Genomic DNA, 21,889 nt, shown 5'->3' with positions numbered 1-21,889 from the left:
GCGAATCGTCCCAGCCCTAGTTAATACCGTGTTACCAGAAAAATACATTTACACGTTTTCTCCACCATCACAGCATTCTGTAGATCCTTTTTTAAAGGAGAGTTTTTTTTCATCTGTCATATTAGCATCACACCGGCTATATTTACTACTGCCATAAAGCAACGTGCTAGTTAAGTGATGGGGACGGACATAAACCTTGCTGCTTCTACATGTGGTTGGCACAAAGCTCACACTGGATGAGATCCGTGACAGAACCACAGAATCTTTACCTGCCTCACCCCTCTTCATCATCATCATCATCATCCTCCTCTATAGGTGTCCTGTTCTGTCCTTTAATATGCAATTAACCCCTTCAAGGGTTGCTGGCCTGACCAATAAAAAAAACTCTCCCCCGCCCATCAGTGATCTGCACTGCTGCCCTCTTTTCAGATCAATTCAGCTCATTAATGTATAGCGATTAATCAATAATCACCCTCTTAGTTTGTTCAAGGTGGAATCTGACTAGAAAAGGGAGGGATATCGAGCTGCTTGACCCCCGTGTAACACCTTTACTACCTTTCTCTGAGTTAGATCAAATGAGCACTGCACAAACACATGTGTGCATGGAGATATTTAAATCTAAAATTAGCCCGATATGTGATACAAAGAAGGGGAATGCCACTATAGACTTCACAGTATCGTAGAAATACAAATAAGCATTAAAAATAGCAACACTCTCAGCTGAGTCATTAGAAACTAATGCATGCAAATATAGTGCAGACCTAGACATCTTGTAGCATTGTGTGGACTGTTTGGCATGGAGTTGCGCTGTAGTATGTCGTAGGAGTAAGCATCCGAGGGGGCCAGTCGACAGTCGGAGCACAAATGTAGGCCCCGACTGGCGGAGCGGCGGGCCGGGTTACAAGGAGAGATCCAGCAGAGGATAGCATTAAGCTGACCCCAGGAGATCGGGGCCGCAAACTCGCTTACTCAACAACACCTGATCAGACAATGCAGTGTTAGGTAGCTTCTCATCAGAACTTTACTGCCTGTGACAGGGGTCAGAGAGAGAGACAGAGGAAGAGACAGAGACAGGGAGGGAGGGCGAGACTGTGGAGGTAAACAGAGGGTTTTAAAGAGAAGATATTACTGGGAAAAAAAAAATTGTATCAAAAGGTGGAGGTGGGTGGCAATGCTGGGGGTGGACACAGATAAAGAGGTAATGAAAGATAGAGGAGGGTACAGGGAGAGATAGCAGTGGAGATTAAAGGGAAGGTGGGTGGGACTGGAAAGAGCTGTGAATCAGACTGTCATAGAGGCAGCATGTGGAGAACATGAGATGGGATGCCATCGGGGCTGGATGTGAACTGTCACTGCAAGAAATGGAGTTCTTCTATTGTTTAATACTCTTGTGTCTATGAAGTAGGTTGAAAGCTGAGCCTGTTTCTCCTATTCAATGAATGTTTTAGGTGTTTCAGTTGGTTAAAGTTGGGTGGGTGGGTCATGTCGGTGGCTGGTGTACTGCTTGCAGATGCACGATTATAAATAAATTACATTTATACGCTACTTATTTGTTATGTTAGCTACATTTTGAGTGTTTTTTTTTTGTTCACATAGATGAGCTATGGAGGTTAGGTGAAAAAGGCCCCCAAACATAACATGAGCTCCTCCATGAACACACAATTTTCTGCCAAATTTAGAACAGTTTGTGAACTTATTTCACATAAGAGATATTTAGATTAGTTAGATTCTATATTGTCTATTATTTTGTCCGAGCACTATAGTGACTTGTTTGAAGTGGACGAGGCTGAGATGGAAGAAGGTGATGTCGCATACTTCAATGCACTTAAAATGTGATGACAGTAGGTGGGTTGCCGCTAATGTTGCCAGGGCCACTGTCAATCAAACCTGGTCAAACCACTCCCACACAGTCCTGATGAAGCAGATAAAACTGAGTTTTTAATAAACAATACCAACATTTTTGATTTTTGATTGTTGCGTCCTTGAACATGAGGCTTTAATGTTTTAGAGAAGTATTTAAAATTTGCTACCAAATTTTTAGGGGGAGTTAAAGGTAGGATTGGTTGTGCTGTTCAAATATATTTTTTGTTAAATTTGTTGAAATTCTCATTACATCTCAACGGCAATCAATAAATCAAATGCTCTGACTAAAAAAAAAGAAAAAAACTTTGATATCTGTGGCTGTAATGATGATTTTGGAAGACTGGCTTAGGAGCGAGGCCTGAAGGGACGGACTGTCAGTGTTGCCGACTTGATGACTTTCTTGCTAGATTTCGGGACTTGTGGAGCTAGTGCTGCTAGCTACTTTCATTGGGAAAAGGTTGGCAACACTGGACTGGGTGCTTCAGTTGGATAATTTTTTTAATCTAGTGTACTCTCGCTGGTTTCTCAGCATTACCAACCCTACCTTTAAGGCAATAAAAGCACTTTGATTAAGGGAAAGATTCTGGTTTTGGTTACATTTTTAAAAAGTACACATCCTATCTCGTGCTTCAAGTCACTGTTGATTTTTTTCAACAAAGACCACAACCTTTCCTTAACCATAACCAAGTGTCGTGAGTGCCAAAACATAACCACCAAAAATTAAATGTTCATTAGAAACGTACGGGTATGTACGTAATTTTAACGCTACGATTATTGTGGCCAAAAATATCACGGTAAACAGTATTATCACAATAATCCCTAAACTTTCATGAAATTCTACTATTAGTGTTAAGATATAGTAAACTTCCTTCACCTTGGATTTAATTAAACGTAACAAAGTGAACAGTGAACTGTATGATGCAACTTTGTTGGACTGCAACATCAAACACACTTAAAAGTACCATAAACAAAAGCAGGTTGGGTGTTCTACAGTTTAAGACCGTTAATGTCTATGGCTAAATTAGAAATTACTTAAATGCATCACACTCTTAGATTTAGTGCTACAACTAACGATTATTTTCATTGTTGATTAATCTGTTGATTATTTTCTTGATTAATCGATTCATTGTTTGGTCTATAAAATGGTGAAAAATGTCAATCAGTGTTTCCCAAAGCCCAATATGACATCCTCAAATGTCTTGTTTTGTCCACAACTCAAAGATAATTCAGTTTACTGTCATAGAGGAGCAGAGAAACCAGAAAATATTCACATTTAAGAAGCTGGAATCAGAGAATTTTGACTTTTTTTCTTAAAAAAAATTACTCAAACCGATTAATCGATTATCAAAATAGCTGGCGATTAATAGTTGACAACTAATCGATTAATCGTCGCAGCTCTACTTTAATTTTTATATGTACTCCTTCAAGGTTTCATTCATGTTCTGATGTCTATGGGTGTTGTTTAAAGTTGTGAAAGAACCAAAAAAATCAACCACACTGTCAATTGTTCTCACATTATTTACAACGATTTGGTCCTTCATTCATGAATTACATTTTAGTGTGTGGAACTTTTGGGTTGTTTCGCAGAGTTTATGAGCCACCTGTCTCCTCTCTCCCATAAACTAGAAGGTTTCACCATAGTGAAACTGGTATATTATATATTACTTATATTGCTTAGGGCTGACGACTTCCAGCCCTAATCCAATTCTGAAAGATTTCCAAGAAACAACAGCTTTCTGTTTGTCTGCATCTAGACGAGACAGACAAAAGATTAGCGGTTGATTGCTGTTGAGGTCATCCAATTTCTGGGGATTTTCCAGCTTTGAACAACCCCCATGCTTCATCAGGGAACTTAAATACAGTGTCTGGTACCAAATGGTGTCAAATGACTAAGATGGTGGGGGCAGCTGTTCATGTACGCATCAGATTAAAACCACAATGACACAACAAAGTTTTGAACCCTAATCTGTCAGCTTGTTTTATATAAAGTAGAAATCCATAGTGATTAAGGGATTTGTTTATGTATTTCTTTTAATTTTGAAAGGTTTATCTAACTTTACGGCTCTGGGTTGCAGATGCACTTAAAACACTCAGCAAATAAAGTCAGTGCACATGAAGGGATCAGGGGGATAAGTGACTTTTTCCATGAGTATTATAGCAGTTAGAGTTGTCTTGAGAAAAGATATTGAGCTGTAGAGAGGCTGTTGACAATGGCCTTAAGTCGTATTCAAAGTGAGGAGGCGGAGGGATGTGTGCACTTTTGTTTCGTGTCGTCCTGAAGACGCCACCTTAACCTCCCACACACACCTGCTAAATTGAATCTGTGGGTGCTTTGATTAAAGCTGACAAGGACAGATTGAATTTACCCCTAACAAGAGAAAGACAGTGAGGACGGAGGACACCTATAGAGGTAATGATGAGAAGACAAGGAGACGGAGAGGTAGGGAGGATGTGAGAGGAGGAGGAGTTGCATGAATGGGAGATGCACTGCGAGAGAATCAGGAAGTACTCTAAGATACCAAAAAGATAATGTCCCTCTGTGTACACATGTACGGACTGCATTAAGAAGTCACTATTATTGCAGACTGAAATTATTAAAATTAAAATCCACAGAATCCAATTTATCCGTGTTATCACCTGTAACCAGTGTTAACAGTTGATTCAAGATGTGCAAATTGTCCACCTTAATTAGGTCCTTGAGATCAAGATGTCTTTTGCAAGAGACCTGCGTACGTCATACTACATTTGAAATTCACCTGTTCATGAATAATAAGCACTATAATAATAGCAGTATTTTGTTGTCACAACTTAGTAACCCATAACCTCGGGCTTCCCCTAACCTCAACTTGTAAGAAACTGTAAGGTCTAGGTTTCTGATTTGTTTTCCACTTGTCTTACAAAGCAGAACGTCTTGGATATTTCAACAAACGTAATTTTTATGCATTGTAGGCGAGCGTAGCAAGGGCAATTCAGGTGTGATGTTGTCAGTGGACAACCTCCGGGTCTATGAGAAAATGACCCTATACTTCTCACTTGATTTATTACCTCATTAAACATTGTAAACATGAGTTTACGGTCTCAATTGCTAGTTTCAAGTCTTCTTCAATACAGCATGATGTTCATTTAGTAAATTATGGTCCCATTTAGAATCACATAGACCATAAAGCAGGGTATGCTTCAGGGTGTGCTACCAACCGATTGACAGGTGGCTACCACGGTGTTGTCCGGTCTGGGAGTTGTCCGTGTTTTCCGTCTTGCAACTTCAACCCTTTCACAGTGTGTTTTCAGTTCATGAACATTAATTGTAACATTTTGGTCGCCTAAAAATGTCTTATTCAGCATTTGGTTGTACTTAGCTCCACCCTCTCGTGTCACTTCTGGTTGCAAAAAAACAAGATGGAGACAGTCCACAAACCAATGATTGACGTCATGGTGACTATGTCCACTTCTTATATACAGTCTCTGGTTGTTGTAAAACAATGACAAATTGATTTTCTTTTACATTTACTTGTGATGACCTTTAGAGGTCAGAAACGTTAGAGCCCCACTCACAGTAAAACGTCGACAGAATGGAGCAAAGAGAGAGTACTCGAGACTGGCATCAGACCAGCTTCGACTCCGCTGACCAGTGCCAGGTGCATCCCCTCGGCTTCCCCCAAAGGACGCACCTGCAGCTGCTGGCCTTGCCTGGCCTCTCTCTACTCCAGATCAGCAAGAACATCCAGCTGCTCAATTCACTCCTGGATCACAAATCGGGAAGTGACAATGTCTAATCCGGTGGAGAACAGACTGCGGGATGCAGCACATTCTGAGTGCTTTAACATATATATAGTAATGCAGCATTTGGTTATGCTATTATTACATTATTTTGAAAATGCCAACGCTACCCAAACCTCATCGTAAAATGTAAACCTATTGTGTTTGATGGGACATCTGGTTTGCATGTTAGAATATGTTTACTGTACCTTCATTTGTTCAAGCCCACAAATGTATGTGCCAGCTTCTTTGCATGTCTGTATATTTCTATTCAGCTCAGAGTGAGTATCGAAACTGTGTCAGCTAAACTTAATCTCAAACAGTGTTTTGCTGAAATTTACAATGCATCCCCCCTCCTCCCATGCTGAGCTGCTCTTCAGCGTCTCTACTTTTTTCTTCTTCTTCTGCGTGGGAAAAGCGCACCGTAAGGACTATATCAAAGTGTTTCGGCGAGCAAATCAATGCGAGTTGAAACTCTGGATCCTTTTGTTGTCCATCACTGCGCTGTTTAGCTCAGTTGTTTGTTTACTTGTGTGATCATCACACGATCTGACAGAGGTCTGGACCCCTGTGGGAGTGCAGAGGAATGTTTGTGTTTGTGTGTTCTGCATATATTAAAGTGCCTATTTGTGTCCTTGCTGGAGGGTCCGTGGGGAAAAAAGGGGACAGGTGTGTTGGGGGGGAGCTGTTAGGCTCAGTGGTCTTGAAAGCACAGACGAGTAAGAGGGAGATTTTAACCTGGAGAAATCAAATGTGCTGCTATAGTGTTATTGATGAAGCTGTGAGGCCGCACCACGTCGCACTGAATCGCTCCGTCCTGAGCATTTTGTTAACCGTCACTGATATGTCTCTGTCATAATGCTAATGAAGCACACGTGTGAATATTGAATGTGTCAGGGGAGCACTGTGAGTCCTATTTGCCTCTGCTCGTGTTTGACATGCTCATGTCAGCGCCGTTAATAAGCAGCAATAACTCCGTCTCACTTACGTGAACTGCTGCCATTGTCACATGAAATGATTTATGGAGCACTGAATTTACATTCATAGGCCATTGTAGGAGCTGCAGGTGATGTGATACACCTCATTCATTCCTATTCCTTCTTTAACCTCCGCCCTCGTCCGGAAATCCCTCTTCTTCCTCCTCTACAGCATCCTTTCTCAAGCTGTCTGTCTTCCCCCGTTCTCTATACTCCTCATGTCTGCACTGAACATGATTTTTTTCAAAGATTATTTCATTACAGTCAGGATATTAAGTGTTTTATATAGTTTTATATTATTTATCATATTTGCTCAAAGTTACCAACTGCAGTTTTAATCTCAAAAAGTATGAAAAAATAGATTATAGAACAAAATTCCATCAATTTCCAATTCCTCATTAATATAAAGTAGGGCTGTCAAAGTTAACGCGATAATAACGTGTTAACGCAAAATCGTTTTAATGCCACTAATCTTCTTCTTTAATGCATTAACACAATTGATCTTCCGGGGGTTGTACCAGTTGTTCCAGAGGTTGTGTCAGTTTTATAGCTAGAGTGAAGATACTGGTATCATATGAAACTAGAAAAACCTAAGGAATCCACTGGTATCAACCATGTCATACTAGCTTGTCGCAAAGAAGGCTAAATAATGCTGCAAACTTACGCTAAATTTTGGCAAGGAAAATCTGTCATGGCCATTTTCAAAGGGGTCCCTTGACCTCTGACCTCAACATATGTGAATGAAAATGGGTTCTATGGGTACCCATGATTCTCCCCTTTAAAGACATGCTCACTTTATGATAATCACATGCAGTTTGGGCCAAGTCATAGTCAAGTCAGCACACTGACACACTGACAGTTGTTGTTGCCTGTTGGCCTTGAGTTTGCCATGTTATGATTTGAGCATATTTTTTTTATGCTAAATGCAGTACCTGTGAGGGTTTCTGGACAAATTTGTCATTGTTTTGTGTTGTGAATTGATTCACAATAATAAATATATACATACATTTGCATAAAGCAAGCATATTTGCCCACTCCCATGTTGATAAGAGTATTAAATACTTGACAAATCTCCCTTTAAGGTGCATTTTGAACAGATAAAAAAATTTGAAATTAATTTGCGATTAATTGCGATTAAATATTCTAATCAATTGACAGCCCTAATATAAAGACATACATTTTAAAACTGTAAATTAAATTTATCCTTCAAATGAATTCATCAGAACAAGGTGTTGCACTGCTACACATGAAGAAACAACACAGCACCTGTTTCATGGATGTGATACGATTCAAAACGTAGGGAAATCCTTGCATGATTGGTTGAGATCCAAATCTAGAAAATATTCTTTCTATTTCAAAACTACCTCAGTTAGGATTTATCTTGAAGAACAATAATATTTCATTTTAGTTAATAGGGCTAATATCATCATCATCATAATAAAATACTTATAGGCTACATAAATGTAGCCTATAAGTATTTTATGTGTATTGTTTATGTTCAACAATAACGATTGTTGTTTAATTGTACATTATTCATAATTGAAAACATCCATTGTTGGAGCTGCAGGTGATGTGATACACCTCATTCATTCCTATTCCTTCTTTAACCTCGCCCTCGTCCGGCTATCCCTCTTCTTCCTCCTCTACAGCATCCTTCCTCAACCTGTCTGTCTTCCCCACTATCTCCTCTCTCCCTACTCCTCACGTCTTCTTGTCTGTATCTTTGAATCCATCACTGCCTTTTTCTCTTCCTCTTGCTATCCTTCCCTCTTTTTATTTCTGGACTAGAGCATTCCTCAGTCTTTGCCTCTGTGTTGTTAACTAGCTTTTCGCGACTTCGTTCCTCCCTTGCTCCTCTCCTACTCTCCCCCTTTATCTTCCCACAAGGTTGATAATTACAGTACTAGCAGCACTGTAGCTCGTGGCCCAGTTTAGAAAAGGAAAAAAAAAAAGGAGGAACCATGTTCTCCTTTTATTAGAAGCCGAATCAAACACTACACAAGAGACAGACTCCATCTTTTCTTGCATATGCATGCAGCACACGCCCACATGTATGTACGCATGCAGACACACACATGCATCTACAAGCAGCTGAAAGTGAAAGAGAGCATGATGAGAAGGGAGGGGAGTCCTGAAAATATAAGCCAAAGGAAAACCCCTGTTGTTCGGTTACGGTCAGAGCAGAAGAAGAAATGCCCTTGGCTGCTCAGTCATGCAGCCCCCCCCACCCTAGTAATTACCCCCAACCTTATCAAGAGGAGCTCGGCAAGAGGGAGATCAGCGAGCGACATACTGAGCTCAGATAAATACATTAGTGTAATGATAACCAACACCGAGCCATACACTACGCTGATTAGCGATAAACCTTCAACCAATGCTTCTTTTTCCAGAGCAATTACGTCGCGGCGAAGGGTTTAAGTGTCCTTGATGGCAGCCGTGATGCATAAAGTGATTACCTTGGGTTCTTATGTGCATTGACCTCATTTACACAGACGCACACACACATAATTGCTGCGCGAACGGTTGTGCTGTAACACAGGGCTCCAGTCTCCCCCAGGTGATTTTCCAAAATGATTATCAGTGCTGAATGTAAATTGATGAGGGGCATCCCTGTGTGGATCGGTTACTGCTGGGATTAGAGGCGAACCCAATTTAATAAACAAAATGCTCTTATGAATATAATCTCTCCTGGTTTTTCCAAAACTTGGACCGTTTACTTAATAATATTTTTACCTCTGTCTGAAACTTGCTAATTGAATATTTCTCCCCGAAGATAACAAAACCACAAGAAAATGTCTCTGGGATGCCAAATGGGAGAGCCATTACACGAAAGGCCTTTATACACCGGGGGCGTGACGAATCAATACACGAAAATGCGGAATACTTGCGTTCTGTGTTAAAGTACTCTTGACAAAAACAACAGTTTGAAAAAATATATTGACGTGCAAATTAATTGCATGAAAAAAAAAAACGCCCCCGGTGTGTAAAGGCCTTTATGCATGTGAAGTTCATTTAAAGATGTATGTACTAACCTTTTGCTAACAAATAAAAACAAAACAATACGCCAAAATAAGCAATTGCTTGTTACTTAGTTACATTGAATTATATTGCATTAACACAAACATTGTCTGCAATAAAATGTGATAATGCAAGAATTTTTGAACACTGGCAGAGTAAAATTTGACTTTTACTTACATTGCGCATACAGTTTCTTCTAAAGCCACATCCCTTAAACCTGCAGTATATGCGGAATATTTTTGGCATCATTGGGCAAAAATTCCATAATAACCTTTCTACATATTCTAATTCAAGTGTTCTGAGAGAAAACTAGACTTCTGCACCTCCTCGTGGCTCTGTTTTAAGGGTTTAAAAAATAGTCTGTGACGGGAGACTTTGGCCAATCACAGGTCATTTCAAAGAGAGAGAGTTCCTATTGGCTGTTCATTCAACGGAGGCAGCTGTCAATCACTCACAAACTCCGATCAAATGGTCAAACTAGGCAGCGGTGATCAAATATGAATTAATATTCTGTCACTGTAATGCCTATTTCTCGTCTTATGAGAAAGTTTGCTCCACCTGGTGGGCGGAAATTTCTCATTTTACAGCTAAATGATGTTTCTGAAAACATTTTATGCGAGAAATAGGCATTACAGTAACAGAATATTGATTCATATTTGATCAGCGCTGCCTAGTTTGACCGTTTGATTGGAGTTTGTGAGTGATTGACAGCTGCTCAGAGACGGCAAGGCTCCAGCTCAGCTCTGATTAGTTGTTTTCCTCCGGTCTGTGAAATCTTGCAGATGCCATTAAGAGCACCGGAGGACACGCGAGGACATAGAGGCTCATGCATCTCATGCTCTACTGTCAGGATATAGTGACCTTTAAATAAAAATACCTTTTTATTTTTAATAATATTTTGCCCCAGCCTGCCTACTACAGCTTTAAGACTCTCTCTCTCTCTGTCTCTCTCTACACACTTGCTTTTCCGCTTGTCAACTACAAGTCATATTTTCGCTTATGTGCGGAGAGGTCACTTGGAAATGAGCCTGCTGATGAGTCAACATGTTGTGCGCTGATGTACATAAACAGACAGGGAGCTCTCTTTGACCCACACTCCACTGACCTGGATCAGCGAATGTTTCCTGTCACTCAGGCCCACACGTGTCCCAGGAGTGATGGATGTAGTCGCACACCACCTCTCCGCGGGAAATACCCGCGGCAGGCTGCAGGTTGTGTTCCTGGCATAGCTACAGAGAAGGTTCTGAAAGGCAGATGTAGGTGTGCTCACCCTGAAAGATAATGTGCAGCCCCTGCTGTTCTTTTAACTACAGAACAGGGACGCACCTCACAGCAGATGACTCACACTATACATATGGTAAAATGAATCATGATTATGAGCAGTCTCCGTGGGCTCAAGAGAGCAGTTTTACCGTTGATCCATTTACTGTATGGTCATGATCATAAATGTAAAACTTTGCTCACGGGAGAAAACTTAGCATGAGTTCATCTGAGTTAAACATCCCATCCTCCACCCAGGAAACAATAATTCAAATTCCCACCACAGTTACAGTGTCAACCCACTCCCTTTCTAATGAGTCCTTAGATGCACTTTCTACTTTTTCACTTTCATGCAAAAAAAAGGTCCGTCTTAAACCATGGCTTAATTTTTAACCCCTCAGTGAGACTTCATTCTCACATTGTTGTGTAACATTAATGACATTCTACTGAATTGATAAGCATTTAATATAAATCATACACTAGAGTTGAAACGCTTAGTAGATTAGTCAATTAATTGATTAGTGGATCGACAGAAAACCTGCAACTATTCTTATAATAGTTTCAGCCCAGGTCTTGATGGTAAATTGAACATCTTTGGGTCGAGAAAATAGTCTGCCGATTACTCGATATTGACAATAATCCTTAGTTGTAGCCCTACTACACTTCATGGGACCACTTATTAGGGCATCATGACTGTGGTCGAAGTATTCAGAGAAGTAACAGTACCAATACATGTATATGAAACTGCAATGCATGCACATGGGGGATCTCTTGTTGGGTCTATTATAGAGCACGGTCTAGACCTGCTCTATATGAAAAGCTTTGAAAAGTCTCGAGATAACTTTTTTTTTCTTATATGAATTGAAATTCTCATTACATCCTGACAGCAATCAATAAATCAAATGCTCTGACAAAAAAAGAAGAAAATCCGCTATCTGTGGCTGTCCCAGGGCGGTAATATTTAATTTCTCTGCCCGTTCAGTCATTGCGCATCATTGGAGTGTTCCAAGCTGCTAGCTTGACAGCTGTGAGTATGAACAATAGCCATGATCGCCGTTTACGTTCATTCTGATATGCTTATGTTCGTAATGAACATTTCGGGGGAGTGGCTTCGGAGGGAGGCCTGCAGTGACGTACTGTCAGTGTTGCCGACTTGGCAACTTTCTCTTGGATTTTGCGACTCTTGGAGCTAGTGCTGCTAGCTACTTTCATTGGAAAAGAGTTGGCTACACTGGGCTCGTTTTTTTGGGTGGATCATTTTTAAAAATCTAGTGCACTCTTGCTAGTTTCTCAAGATCGCCCACCCTGCCTTTAAATAAAAGTACCAAAGTATTATCAACTAATTGTACTTAAAGTATCAAAATTTAAAAAAATACTCATCAAATAGAAAAATGGTCCCTGTGACTGATGCAACGGTTGACTACTTAAGATAGAGTTCAGTAGGTTAGACCACTGGTTGGGCCCTTCCAAAGGGTCACAAGAGGGGTTGTGAGATGATTAATTGAAAATATCTCAAAACAAAGTTCTTCTACATAAATGTGTATTTGTCTTTTACACATTTCTCTAATCTTTGCTTTTGTTGTGAAACAAAGATTAGAAAAGATTTTCTTTGTGCCTTTAACACTTATTTAAATGGTACTGCTAGTGACAAGGGGCCCAAAGTAGACACTGCTTTTTTAAGGGGTCAAAAGTCACTGATTTAATCTTTAATAAGGCATTTAAGGTTTTTTACTGAAAATGTTAATCTGAAAAGTAACAAGTAACTATTGTTACTTGATAAATGTAGTGCAATAAAAAGTACAATATTTTCATCTGAAATATAGATTAGAAGTAGGAAGTAGCAGAACATTAAATTACTATACTAAGTGAAAAGTGTGTCAAAATTGTACTGAAGTATAGTACTTGAGTAAATATACTTAGGTATTTTCCACCACTGCATTATAAGGTGCTTCACTTCAAACCTTACATTTGTTTGGGTCATGGTCTTATAAAAGTATGACTGATTTTGGCCACCTGCCATATAAAATATGCTCTTACTCTTTGAATACAAGGATGCCCTAACATACCCAAATCACTAAACATGACCTTTGAGTCAGTGACTTTCCGAGTTATCATCTCCTCTGTTTACCCCTTTGGAGCACTACATGTGCACACTACGCATCCTCATGATACAAACGCAGGCTTTTTGCTCATGTAAACAACTCTGTGTGCTTTGCTAATCTGACCAGAGGTAGACTGCTGTCAAAGTGTGTCACTATCTGTCAGTATACTTCCCCAAGGCTTATGAGGGGGGAAATAAGTTGGCTTGCCTAGTAATGGGCGCTCTTATTTTAAAATTTAAAGGGGCACTTCAGTGATTTTACATGTGAAGTTGAGCTTAGTCGTCACGAGGAGGACTACTCAGCCTATGAAAACACATGTTTAATGTCTTTAGTGTCTCTGGATGGAGCTTTCTGAAGTTTGAGAAAATAACCCAGATGGTGTCTGCTTGGGTTTGATACTGCAAATTGAAGTTATGGGTGGGGATTTCATGAGAACCGTTACTTCGCATCGTCTTTGCGGTGTGTTTCACTGGTATTGGTATTGACTACTAAATTTCTGGTACCATGACATCCCTAGTTATTGGGTTTGAAAGAAGGCAAATTTAGCAGACAGAGTATTTTGTTAAAATTCCAATTTAAATTTTAAGTGCAATACAAAATTTCTCGAGTACACGTTTCCCCTGCAGCAGGTCAAGGTAAAAAAAAAAAAATCTGTGTTCCAGTTCAGTGCAGTTCATGAAGACATCATAAACCACATACTAGTCAAATATCTGTATAAAACATTTCACATGTGATTAAAGAGAATATCAAAGTACATGCAGACTTTCAATACTGGATCTTGGTTATAGAATAGATATGTATTTTCCAACCTTTAACTCAACTCTTCAAGAGACAAATTTGACCTTGGCAGGTGTGTTTGTCGTCTGTGTGATGTACTCCATTTTACTTTTTGATGACAGGGGCGTGTTACTTAGGTGACAATGTGACATGTTTGTTGAAGCCTTGATGTTTTACCTCCTAATGCCAACGTACTGCGACATTAACAACAATGACAGAATGTGTCAAGTGTGTGTGTGTGTATGTGTGCACACATTATGCAGACACAGATGCTGTCAGGACAGTGAGAGGGGAGCAGTTGGCAGAATATGCATGGGGATGTAGTGCATCTCTGCTGTTTGATGACACTGAGTCAATTCAGTGTTATGATTATGCACAGTTTTGTTCATTTGCATGTTGTTAAAAGCCGTGTCGCTGCACTCAACTATTAGAGCCAAATAAGATAATTTCACAGTAGATGCAAGCATTTATGGAAAGAAAAGCAAGTTTGTTGAAGAGTAACTTAGCGCTAAATCCACTTTTTGGAGTGTAGTCACTTTAACACACTATGTATTGAGCCTGGACCAAATTTATAGTGGTAGTTGCAACAAAAGCTCTTTTCCTTTTTCCTGAAAATAAAAAAAATAATCCTGTAATCCAGTAATCCTGTTTTCTAGATCCCAAAAATCTATTAATATCTATAACGTACCGTGGGGCACTCTGCCCCAAAAATACGAGGCAACGTCCCATTCACCCCTCACACCCACCCATTTTAAAGGTCCCATATTATGCTCATTGTCAGGTTCATATTTTGTGTTTCTACTATAACATGTTTACATGCTGTAATGTTAAAAAAACAACTTTTTTTTCCTCATACTGTTTACCTGAATATGCCTGTATTTATCCTGTGTCTGAAACGCTCCATTTTAGCTTATTTCAACGGAATTGCCTTGCTAGGCAACAGGTTGGGTCCATGTTTACATCAGCTGATGTTATTTACATACACTGCAACTGTAAATAAACTGGGTGACATTAAGAATGTTTAAGTTAAAAACCTTGTAATGGTCTAAATATTGTATATTTGTGACATCACAAATGCACAGAAATCCTGACGGCTTGTTTCCAACGCACGATTTCTGAATACGGGCTGTGCGTAGTTCTCTGTATATTGAACATTTCAATACTTCCACAGTATTTATATAGCACTTAAACCTCACTTTTTACAATACTGGACCTTTAATGCCTAGATAAATCATGTGATGGTCACACAGAATTAATAACCACAGTTATGTGCTGTGACTCACAGTTTTTCAGTAACGGCTTGTGTTTCACTTTAACGACTCAAAGCCTCTTACCGGCTGAAATTGAAAGCAGTAACAGTGATTTCAGTCCCCTTCGAGTCTCCGGCTTCACCGATGGCCGAGACTGTGGTTCAGAGCTGTTTAAGTTGCTAGCTCAATGTTAGCTTGGAGAGGCTTCAGCAGATGTAGCAGAGGTGGAGAGTGACAGAATAAGGGATATGAATGAGTGGAAGGGAGGGTGTCAATTTGCATTAAACACTGTAACTGGTCAACACTTTAAAATACTTGCTCAGAAGCAGTAGTAAATGTAGTATTGCTACTACTGTAGTATGTAGTGCTGTAGCACACTCTGTCTTTCATGCTCCGAACTGTCAACAATACTGATGGTTGTTTGCTGTATTTATATGACGAGTAATCCAGGTATTTCTGACATAAAATCCAGCAAATTGTAAGAAATTAAAGTCAAGAAAGTTAAGATTACATGTACTATTGGATATACGGGCAAATGTGTATGTTGATTGTAGTGAAACGGAATATATCTGTGACTACTTCCAACTGTTCTGTCAGTTTACAGAAACACACAACACTGAAGGTTATAAAACCGTATTATTCCCACTTCTTGAAGTGTATACCTCCCAGTTCTATATGTTAAAAACTTCTTCAACAACTAAATAATTTTCTCTCAGTAGCAAAACATGAATGCACTTTCCTTTATGTCCAAATTACCACATTAATATGATGAAGGCGCTGCTGACTTCTAGAGCACGGAAACGTTTTAAAAAATATGACTGTGGGCCTCAGTAGTCCAAAGTTGCAATATTTGTATGGTAATAAGGTGGCGAGAGCAAAAGGTGTTTTATCATCTATGAATCTCTAATGCAGCTGCAGTAAAACTGTTTTGCTGGGAGCTTTCATTACGTCGGATCAGAATTTACTGTGCGTTGGGATGAGGATGTTGAAGTTAGCGCCAGCTCTGCTAAGTGAAACATTAGTTTTAGTGCCCCTGACACCAAGTATGGGAGTTTTGATTGCAGCCATATTGCACAAGCTGTCTATTGAAGTTGTGCCTAAATGTGTTCTTTTTTTCCTCGTGCACATGCAGCCGTCATTCTTAATGAAATGACAGTGTCATCTCACTCACTCTGTTCTTCTGCTATCCCTCTGCTCACTTCTCTCCTCTCATCTCTCTCTCTTTCTTTCTCTCTCTCTCATCTCTCTGTTTCTGCATCTGTGGGGACACGTAATGAACGGCGTCCCTGCCTCTGATTGGATGATGTATGATGTTATTAGGTGGGATGAAAGCGTACGTGGCTCAAAGGACAATGAAATGCAAAAGGAGGATAAAGAAGAAGAAGAAGAAAGTGCAGGAGTAGAGATACGGAAATGTTTTGACAAGCATCTTTGAAAGCGAGTGCTGCAGATGCTTGCGTGTAACAATGGGAGTAGGTCACAGTTTCACTGATGCCTCAACCCTGGCACACTTCCTGTGGGAAATAGTCCTACAGATCTCCTCCCTGCATCCTCCGCCACTCTCTCGCTTCCTGTGCCAGTCTGAAGAAGACGGGCAGATTGCGCAGTGCCCTTTAGGCCCCTCCCTGGGGAATGTGTGTGAGGGCACGGGCGAAGTTTAGCAGAGGGGGAGCTCCCAGATGGCCCTGTCATGAACTGCTTCTTCATCAATGTTTCATCTCCCTTATCGAGGGAGACCGGTCAATTCACTGACCCGACTTAATCACTGAGCTTTTTAACACTCAAACTACCAGAATTCTATAACTACTAGAATGGCCTTTCATGACCATTCATACATTATTTGCATAATAATGTCAATAATTAATATAAAAACTAAGAATAAAGAGATTTTAACGTTCTGTTCTACGACATAAAATACATCATTAAATCACCCCACTGAATTTTGAAGTCTTAAAAAAGAAGAAGTGGCTAAATGAGACTACTAAACGCCATCACGCCGACTCGTCCACCGTTACAGCCTCATTGCGTATACTCGCGCTCATGCGACCGTGGTGTAGTTTGTCTATAGCCTAACGTTAGCTTTTTACTTCTGGCGATTGCATTCACACTTCAAAAATCATAAAGTGGTGTTCATTTGTGGAGATTATCTTGCTGAACAAAACCTGCAAGTATCATAAATGTTTGTTTGCCACAGGGTTTATTTTCTGCAATTATCCAGAACCCAATGGAAAAACCGCATTGGCTTTTTGTCGAGGGAACCCAGGGTGATGCTAACTTCCTGGTTGGCCTATAAAAATATCCCTGGAGGACTCTATAGCCTATCAACACAGAAGGCTACTGTGCCCATATCATCAAAGCTGCTCCAGTAAGCGAGCAAAGCTGTTTGTAACGTAAAGACCAGCATGTTGAAGTTGCAATAAACATTACAGAATGTCACAGAAATATAAACAGTAAGAGTAATACAAACAACCAGTATTTCCGCTTGTACCATTTTAGCCGTCACAGCAACAACAAAAACAAAAATCACAATTATTGGTTGCTTAGTTCTACGAGTATAAGCCTACGAGAACTGCAGGAAGAGGAAGAGAGAATGGCACGGCGCCGGGACGCGGCCGAGAGATGTGACCCGTGACCAGATTATCTTATGTTTGTAAAAATGCAGTGCAGTGACGATACAGACATTCCATACATCAGACGTATTGAATGCGCATTCAGTCTGCGCTGGACACATTCAGAGACTCAAGTCTACAGTGTAGTTCATACAGGTCACTGATAAACCAGAGAATTGTACAGTAACATTGGGCTTCATGATCAAAAAAAGTTTTTGTATCATCACACGCTCCCTCGCTCTCCCTCTCTCTCACCCCCCCATACCTATAACCATTTTGTGTTTTGAAATTTTTATAAAATAACAATGTTAGAATAAAAAATAGACACATTTAGGACAAGTCAGGGTCCTATAGTCACATGGGTTTTGTTTCAACAAAGAAAACAAATTTAAAAACGGTCAAAATGACTACCTGGGTAGTTATCATGTTTAAGCTATAAGAAAGAGGACCTAAGGGGTTCTTGTCCTTGCTGTTGGGAGTAGCCCGGTCGAGGCAGCGAGGTGCGGAGCTCAGGAGACAACTTAGATTTCCTCAACAACACCGAGAGTGCTTGGTGTAATTGAGGAGGGGGGCTCTAGTGATGTCTGAGAGCCGCTGCGAAGATTCTGTCTGTTTCTTAAATGAACGCAAAGTAGGCTGCAGGGACTCCACTCATGAAACATTCAATCTCTCTATTCGCCCTCCACCACCCGGCCCCCTTGATTATGTATCTTTTATTTAGCGGGAGACAGACTAACTCTCTCACTTGACTTCATCCTCCGATGGCCCCGGCTCTCGCTAAAAATACCACTAGCAAGCCAGTGGACTGATGCCTTAGCTTAACCTATACATCCATTCTATTCATCAGATGCATTACTGCAGAATTTTCTGATTATTTCGATGTTTTACATTCCCAGTGTTAGGTGAATTAGTCCAAAAATGCACCTTGGGCAATTCACTAATTAACCAAGAAATTGTTATTGAATACTGAAACTCTTTTGCTGGATATTTTTACATTTTCTCTCCTCTAGAGAAAAATCTCTAACCTCTAAGAACTACACAATATAAATAGCTTCTTTCTTCTGTAGTACTGTGAAGTGTTTTAAGGTTGGACAAGTCTTCCTCTATTATGATGTCAGAGATCAATCATCATGCAGGACTCGACAGCAACGCTTGCCCGGGGCAAGTAAACTCTGTGTTCGGGCAAGTGGGAATGACTCATGCAGTTGTCCGATTAACAAGAGAAAAATAAATGTGATCTTGTTTCTCAGTCGTCATTCAGTAAAATAATGCTTTCTAGTTGCCAATCCCTGATAATGCTACAAAATCTGTGTTGAAAATGGCAGCAGGAGAGCTAGTAACGTTAGCTGTTAGCAGTCTGTGGGCAGCACAGTCCTGCTTGGCTAAAAAACGGAGCTAAAAGCCAACGTCAACAGAGGTTCCATTGAGTTATGTTATGATGTGTTCAAGCTCTGTTCAGTAATGAGTATTGCGCAAAGGTAAATTAGAACATCATCATGTGTTCAAATGTAGTTCTGTAACATCTGGTTTTTGGAGAGAAACGTGAATAAATATAGTTGTTTGGAGGAGATGTTTTCACAGCAATATCAAATAGATAAAGAGGGAATTATGACCTATTTAACTTCCTAACACCAGCTCTAAGCATTTTATAATACATCATTAAAACTACTAATGCCAAGCTTCTGTAGAAAACAACCAGATTTGGTGATTGTTGGAACAGTGGAAAGTCTAACCAAGTTTTATTTTGTTTCTGTCGAGTTTGAATGAAGTTTGTTTTACAATGACCAGCGAGGTAAAATTACTGTTTCTGCCAATGGAGTCTGGTGGCTTTGGGGAGAGCATGTTAATTGTATGTTTTGTATGTTAATAAATTATAATAATTGTCCAAATCCCTGTATATTTTATTTATGTTTAGGCAAGTACAACATGTCAGCTACTTCCCTGCTTGCTTCCCTGATCATCTGTTCTGCTAGGTAAAACTCCCTAAAGACGTTACACTGATGCCCAATAGTTCTTTCACATGACTTTGATTTTTTAAATGCTTCTGTAATTCATATACTGGAAATGAAGAAGCGGAACAGTATTACATATAACCATAATGATGCTGACACCGTATCAGTTCACAAGTTTTGTATGGAATGTTTCTGGACCAGTTTGCATGATGGTACGATACGAGTATAAATCAAATCTGTAAGTTGCTAACATGTTTACAATGACAATCTTAACATGCTGATGTTTGGCAGGTATAATGTTTTACATTGTCACCATCTTAGTTTATGGTGTTAGCATGGTAATATGTGGTTATTAACATTGAGGATGATGGTAATGCAATTAGTTATGTAGCTAGTATTGGGGGACAAAAAATAATTTGACTTGATTATGGCAAGAGACAAAAAGTCAGTAGATTCATCCTCTGGAAATCATGAATGTCTGAACAAATTTTTTCATGCAATTAAACTTTAAAATGTTTTAGATATCACACATAATCCATGTTCTAACTTCAGATATTGCACACAGTAAAACTCCTCTGTGGTCGGTGTCTTCTAACTCTGACATATTTGACTAACCCTTCCCTTTTGCAGGTTCTGTAAATCAGCGAGTTTCATTTCTGTGCTCTCGACGTCTGGCGGTGGCACCTGTCTAATGCAATGTTGTTTTCCTGTGCTCCCTTTCAGAGCCACAGCTGAAAGGCATTGTTACTCGGCTATACAGCCAACATGGATACTACCTGCAGATGCAGCCTGACGGCACCATGGACAGCACAAGGGATGAAAGCAGCTCATTTTGTGAGTGTGTTTCTCTCTATGGCCTAAATGTCTTTGCTTGTGGTTGTGTTGTGTAAATTCAAACAAATTATTCACAGAGGTACTAGGTAGAAGCCATACTGTACTATATGCATATAACACCTTCACTTTTCACCATCATATAGTTTATATGGAACAGCTCGTACACTCATCAGGAGCCAAATCTAATACAAAGTACAAGTACAAATAAATAAAGAAGCAAATTAAAACAGAAATATCAACTTATGTCACATTTTATCAATTAATTAATGGCTACATTTATTTTTAATGTTATTTTTGCTACATTTAATGACATATTTATTTATTTATCGAGTCATTTATTTTTTTATTTTGGCAGGTCCTCCATAGATTACATGCTTTAATGTTCAAAAAACACATTATTTTTCTGATTGATTTTTTTGACATACATTTGTATAAAGCAGCATATTTGTCCACTCCCATGTTGATAAGAGTATTAAATACTTGATAAATCTTCCTTTAAGGTACATTTTGAACAGATAAAAAATGTGATTAATTTGCGATTAAATATTTGAATCGATTGACAGCCCTACTTTGTATACAAGAAACCCGTCTATGTGCACAAGCACTGAAAAAATGAGTTTTTCTTCGGCAAAGTTAATGCTGAACTTTCCACACTGAGCTAAACAGAACCACAGTAGGTGTCACACTGTGCTGTAGGTCCCTGTGGCTGAAGAGTCAAAGCGAAAGTTCGGATTTTGTCAGGTCATGTCAAACTTGTTCCAATTTGTACTGTTATTTTTGTCTTTTAATAAGAAGGAACATCACGTCAAACTGCCAAACTTTGGTAATTTAATGTGTACTTGCTCATAATGCAGTCACAAGAACCAATACTTCGGTACCAAGTCGATGCCAAAATTTAGAAAATGTGACGGTACTTTTTCTACCGTCAGGGCATGAGAATCGTTTCTCTAAAGGTACCAAAGGTACCATCACGTCAGGGCTCAAGACCAACGGCGTCTAGAAAATGTGTGTGGTATGCAGTAAAATCAGTATCGATGTGGACCCTATTTCTTCCCTGATAATGCTACATTGCGAACAACAAATCTGTGTTGAAATCGGCAGGACGTGAGCTAGTTAACGTTGGCCTTTTCAACACGGGAGGTGCCATTGATTTACATTAGGATGCGGTCAGGCTCAGTAAAAATGAGTATTGGACGAAGGTAAATTCTAACGTTATCATGATGTGTTCAAATGTAATCTTGTGAAATATAGTTTTCGGTGAGAAACTTGAATAAATACAGCTGTTTGAAGGTTTCACAGCAATATAAAATAGATAACAGAGAGGGAATTATGACTCTTTAACTTCCTAACAAACACCAGAATGCAGAATGTATGATGAAGTACATGGGATTTATTGTTTTACTTTAGTTTTTTACCCTGAAATCGAATTGGTATCGAGAATCGTGGAATTATACTGATATTGGTAACAACTACTACATTTCTGGTATTGTG

General features: G+C 39.6%; 1 protein-coding gene across 1 annotated transcript in view; it reads left to right on the top strand.

Annotated features, from left to right (window-relative positions):
- fgf11b (fibroblast growth factor 11b) overlaps nt 1–21,889 on the top strand; it is a 53,456-nt gene that overhangs the window by 7,000 nt on the left and 24,567 nt on the right. The window contains exon 2 of the mRNA XM_037749661.1: nt 20,288–20,398. Within this exon, the coding sequence (XP_037605589.1) occupies nt 20,288–20,398 (111 nt within the window). The remainder of the gene's footprint in view (nt 1–20,287; nt 20,399–21,889) is intronic.

The sequence above is a fragment of the Sebastes umbrosus genome, chromosome 17, assembly GCF_015220745.1.
Source record: "Sebastes umbrosus isolate fSebUmb1 chromosome 17, fSebUmb1.pri, whole genome shotgun sequence".
Classification (NCBI taxonomy): domain Eukaryota; kingdom Metazoa; phylum Chordata; class Actinopteri; order Perciformes; family Sebastidae; genus Sebastes; species Sebastes umbrosus.
Note: the sequence above shows the minus strand (reverse complement) of the source record. Positions and strands in the feature narration are given on the sequence as shown.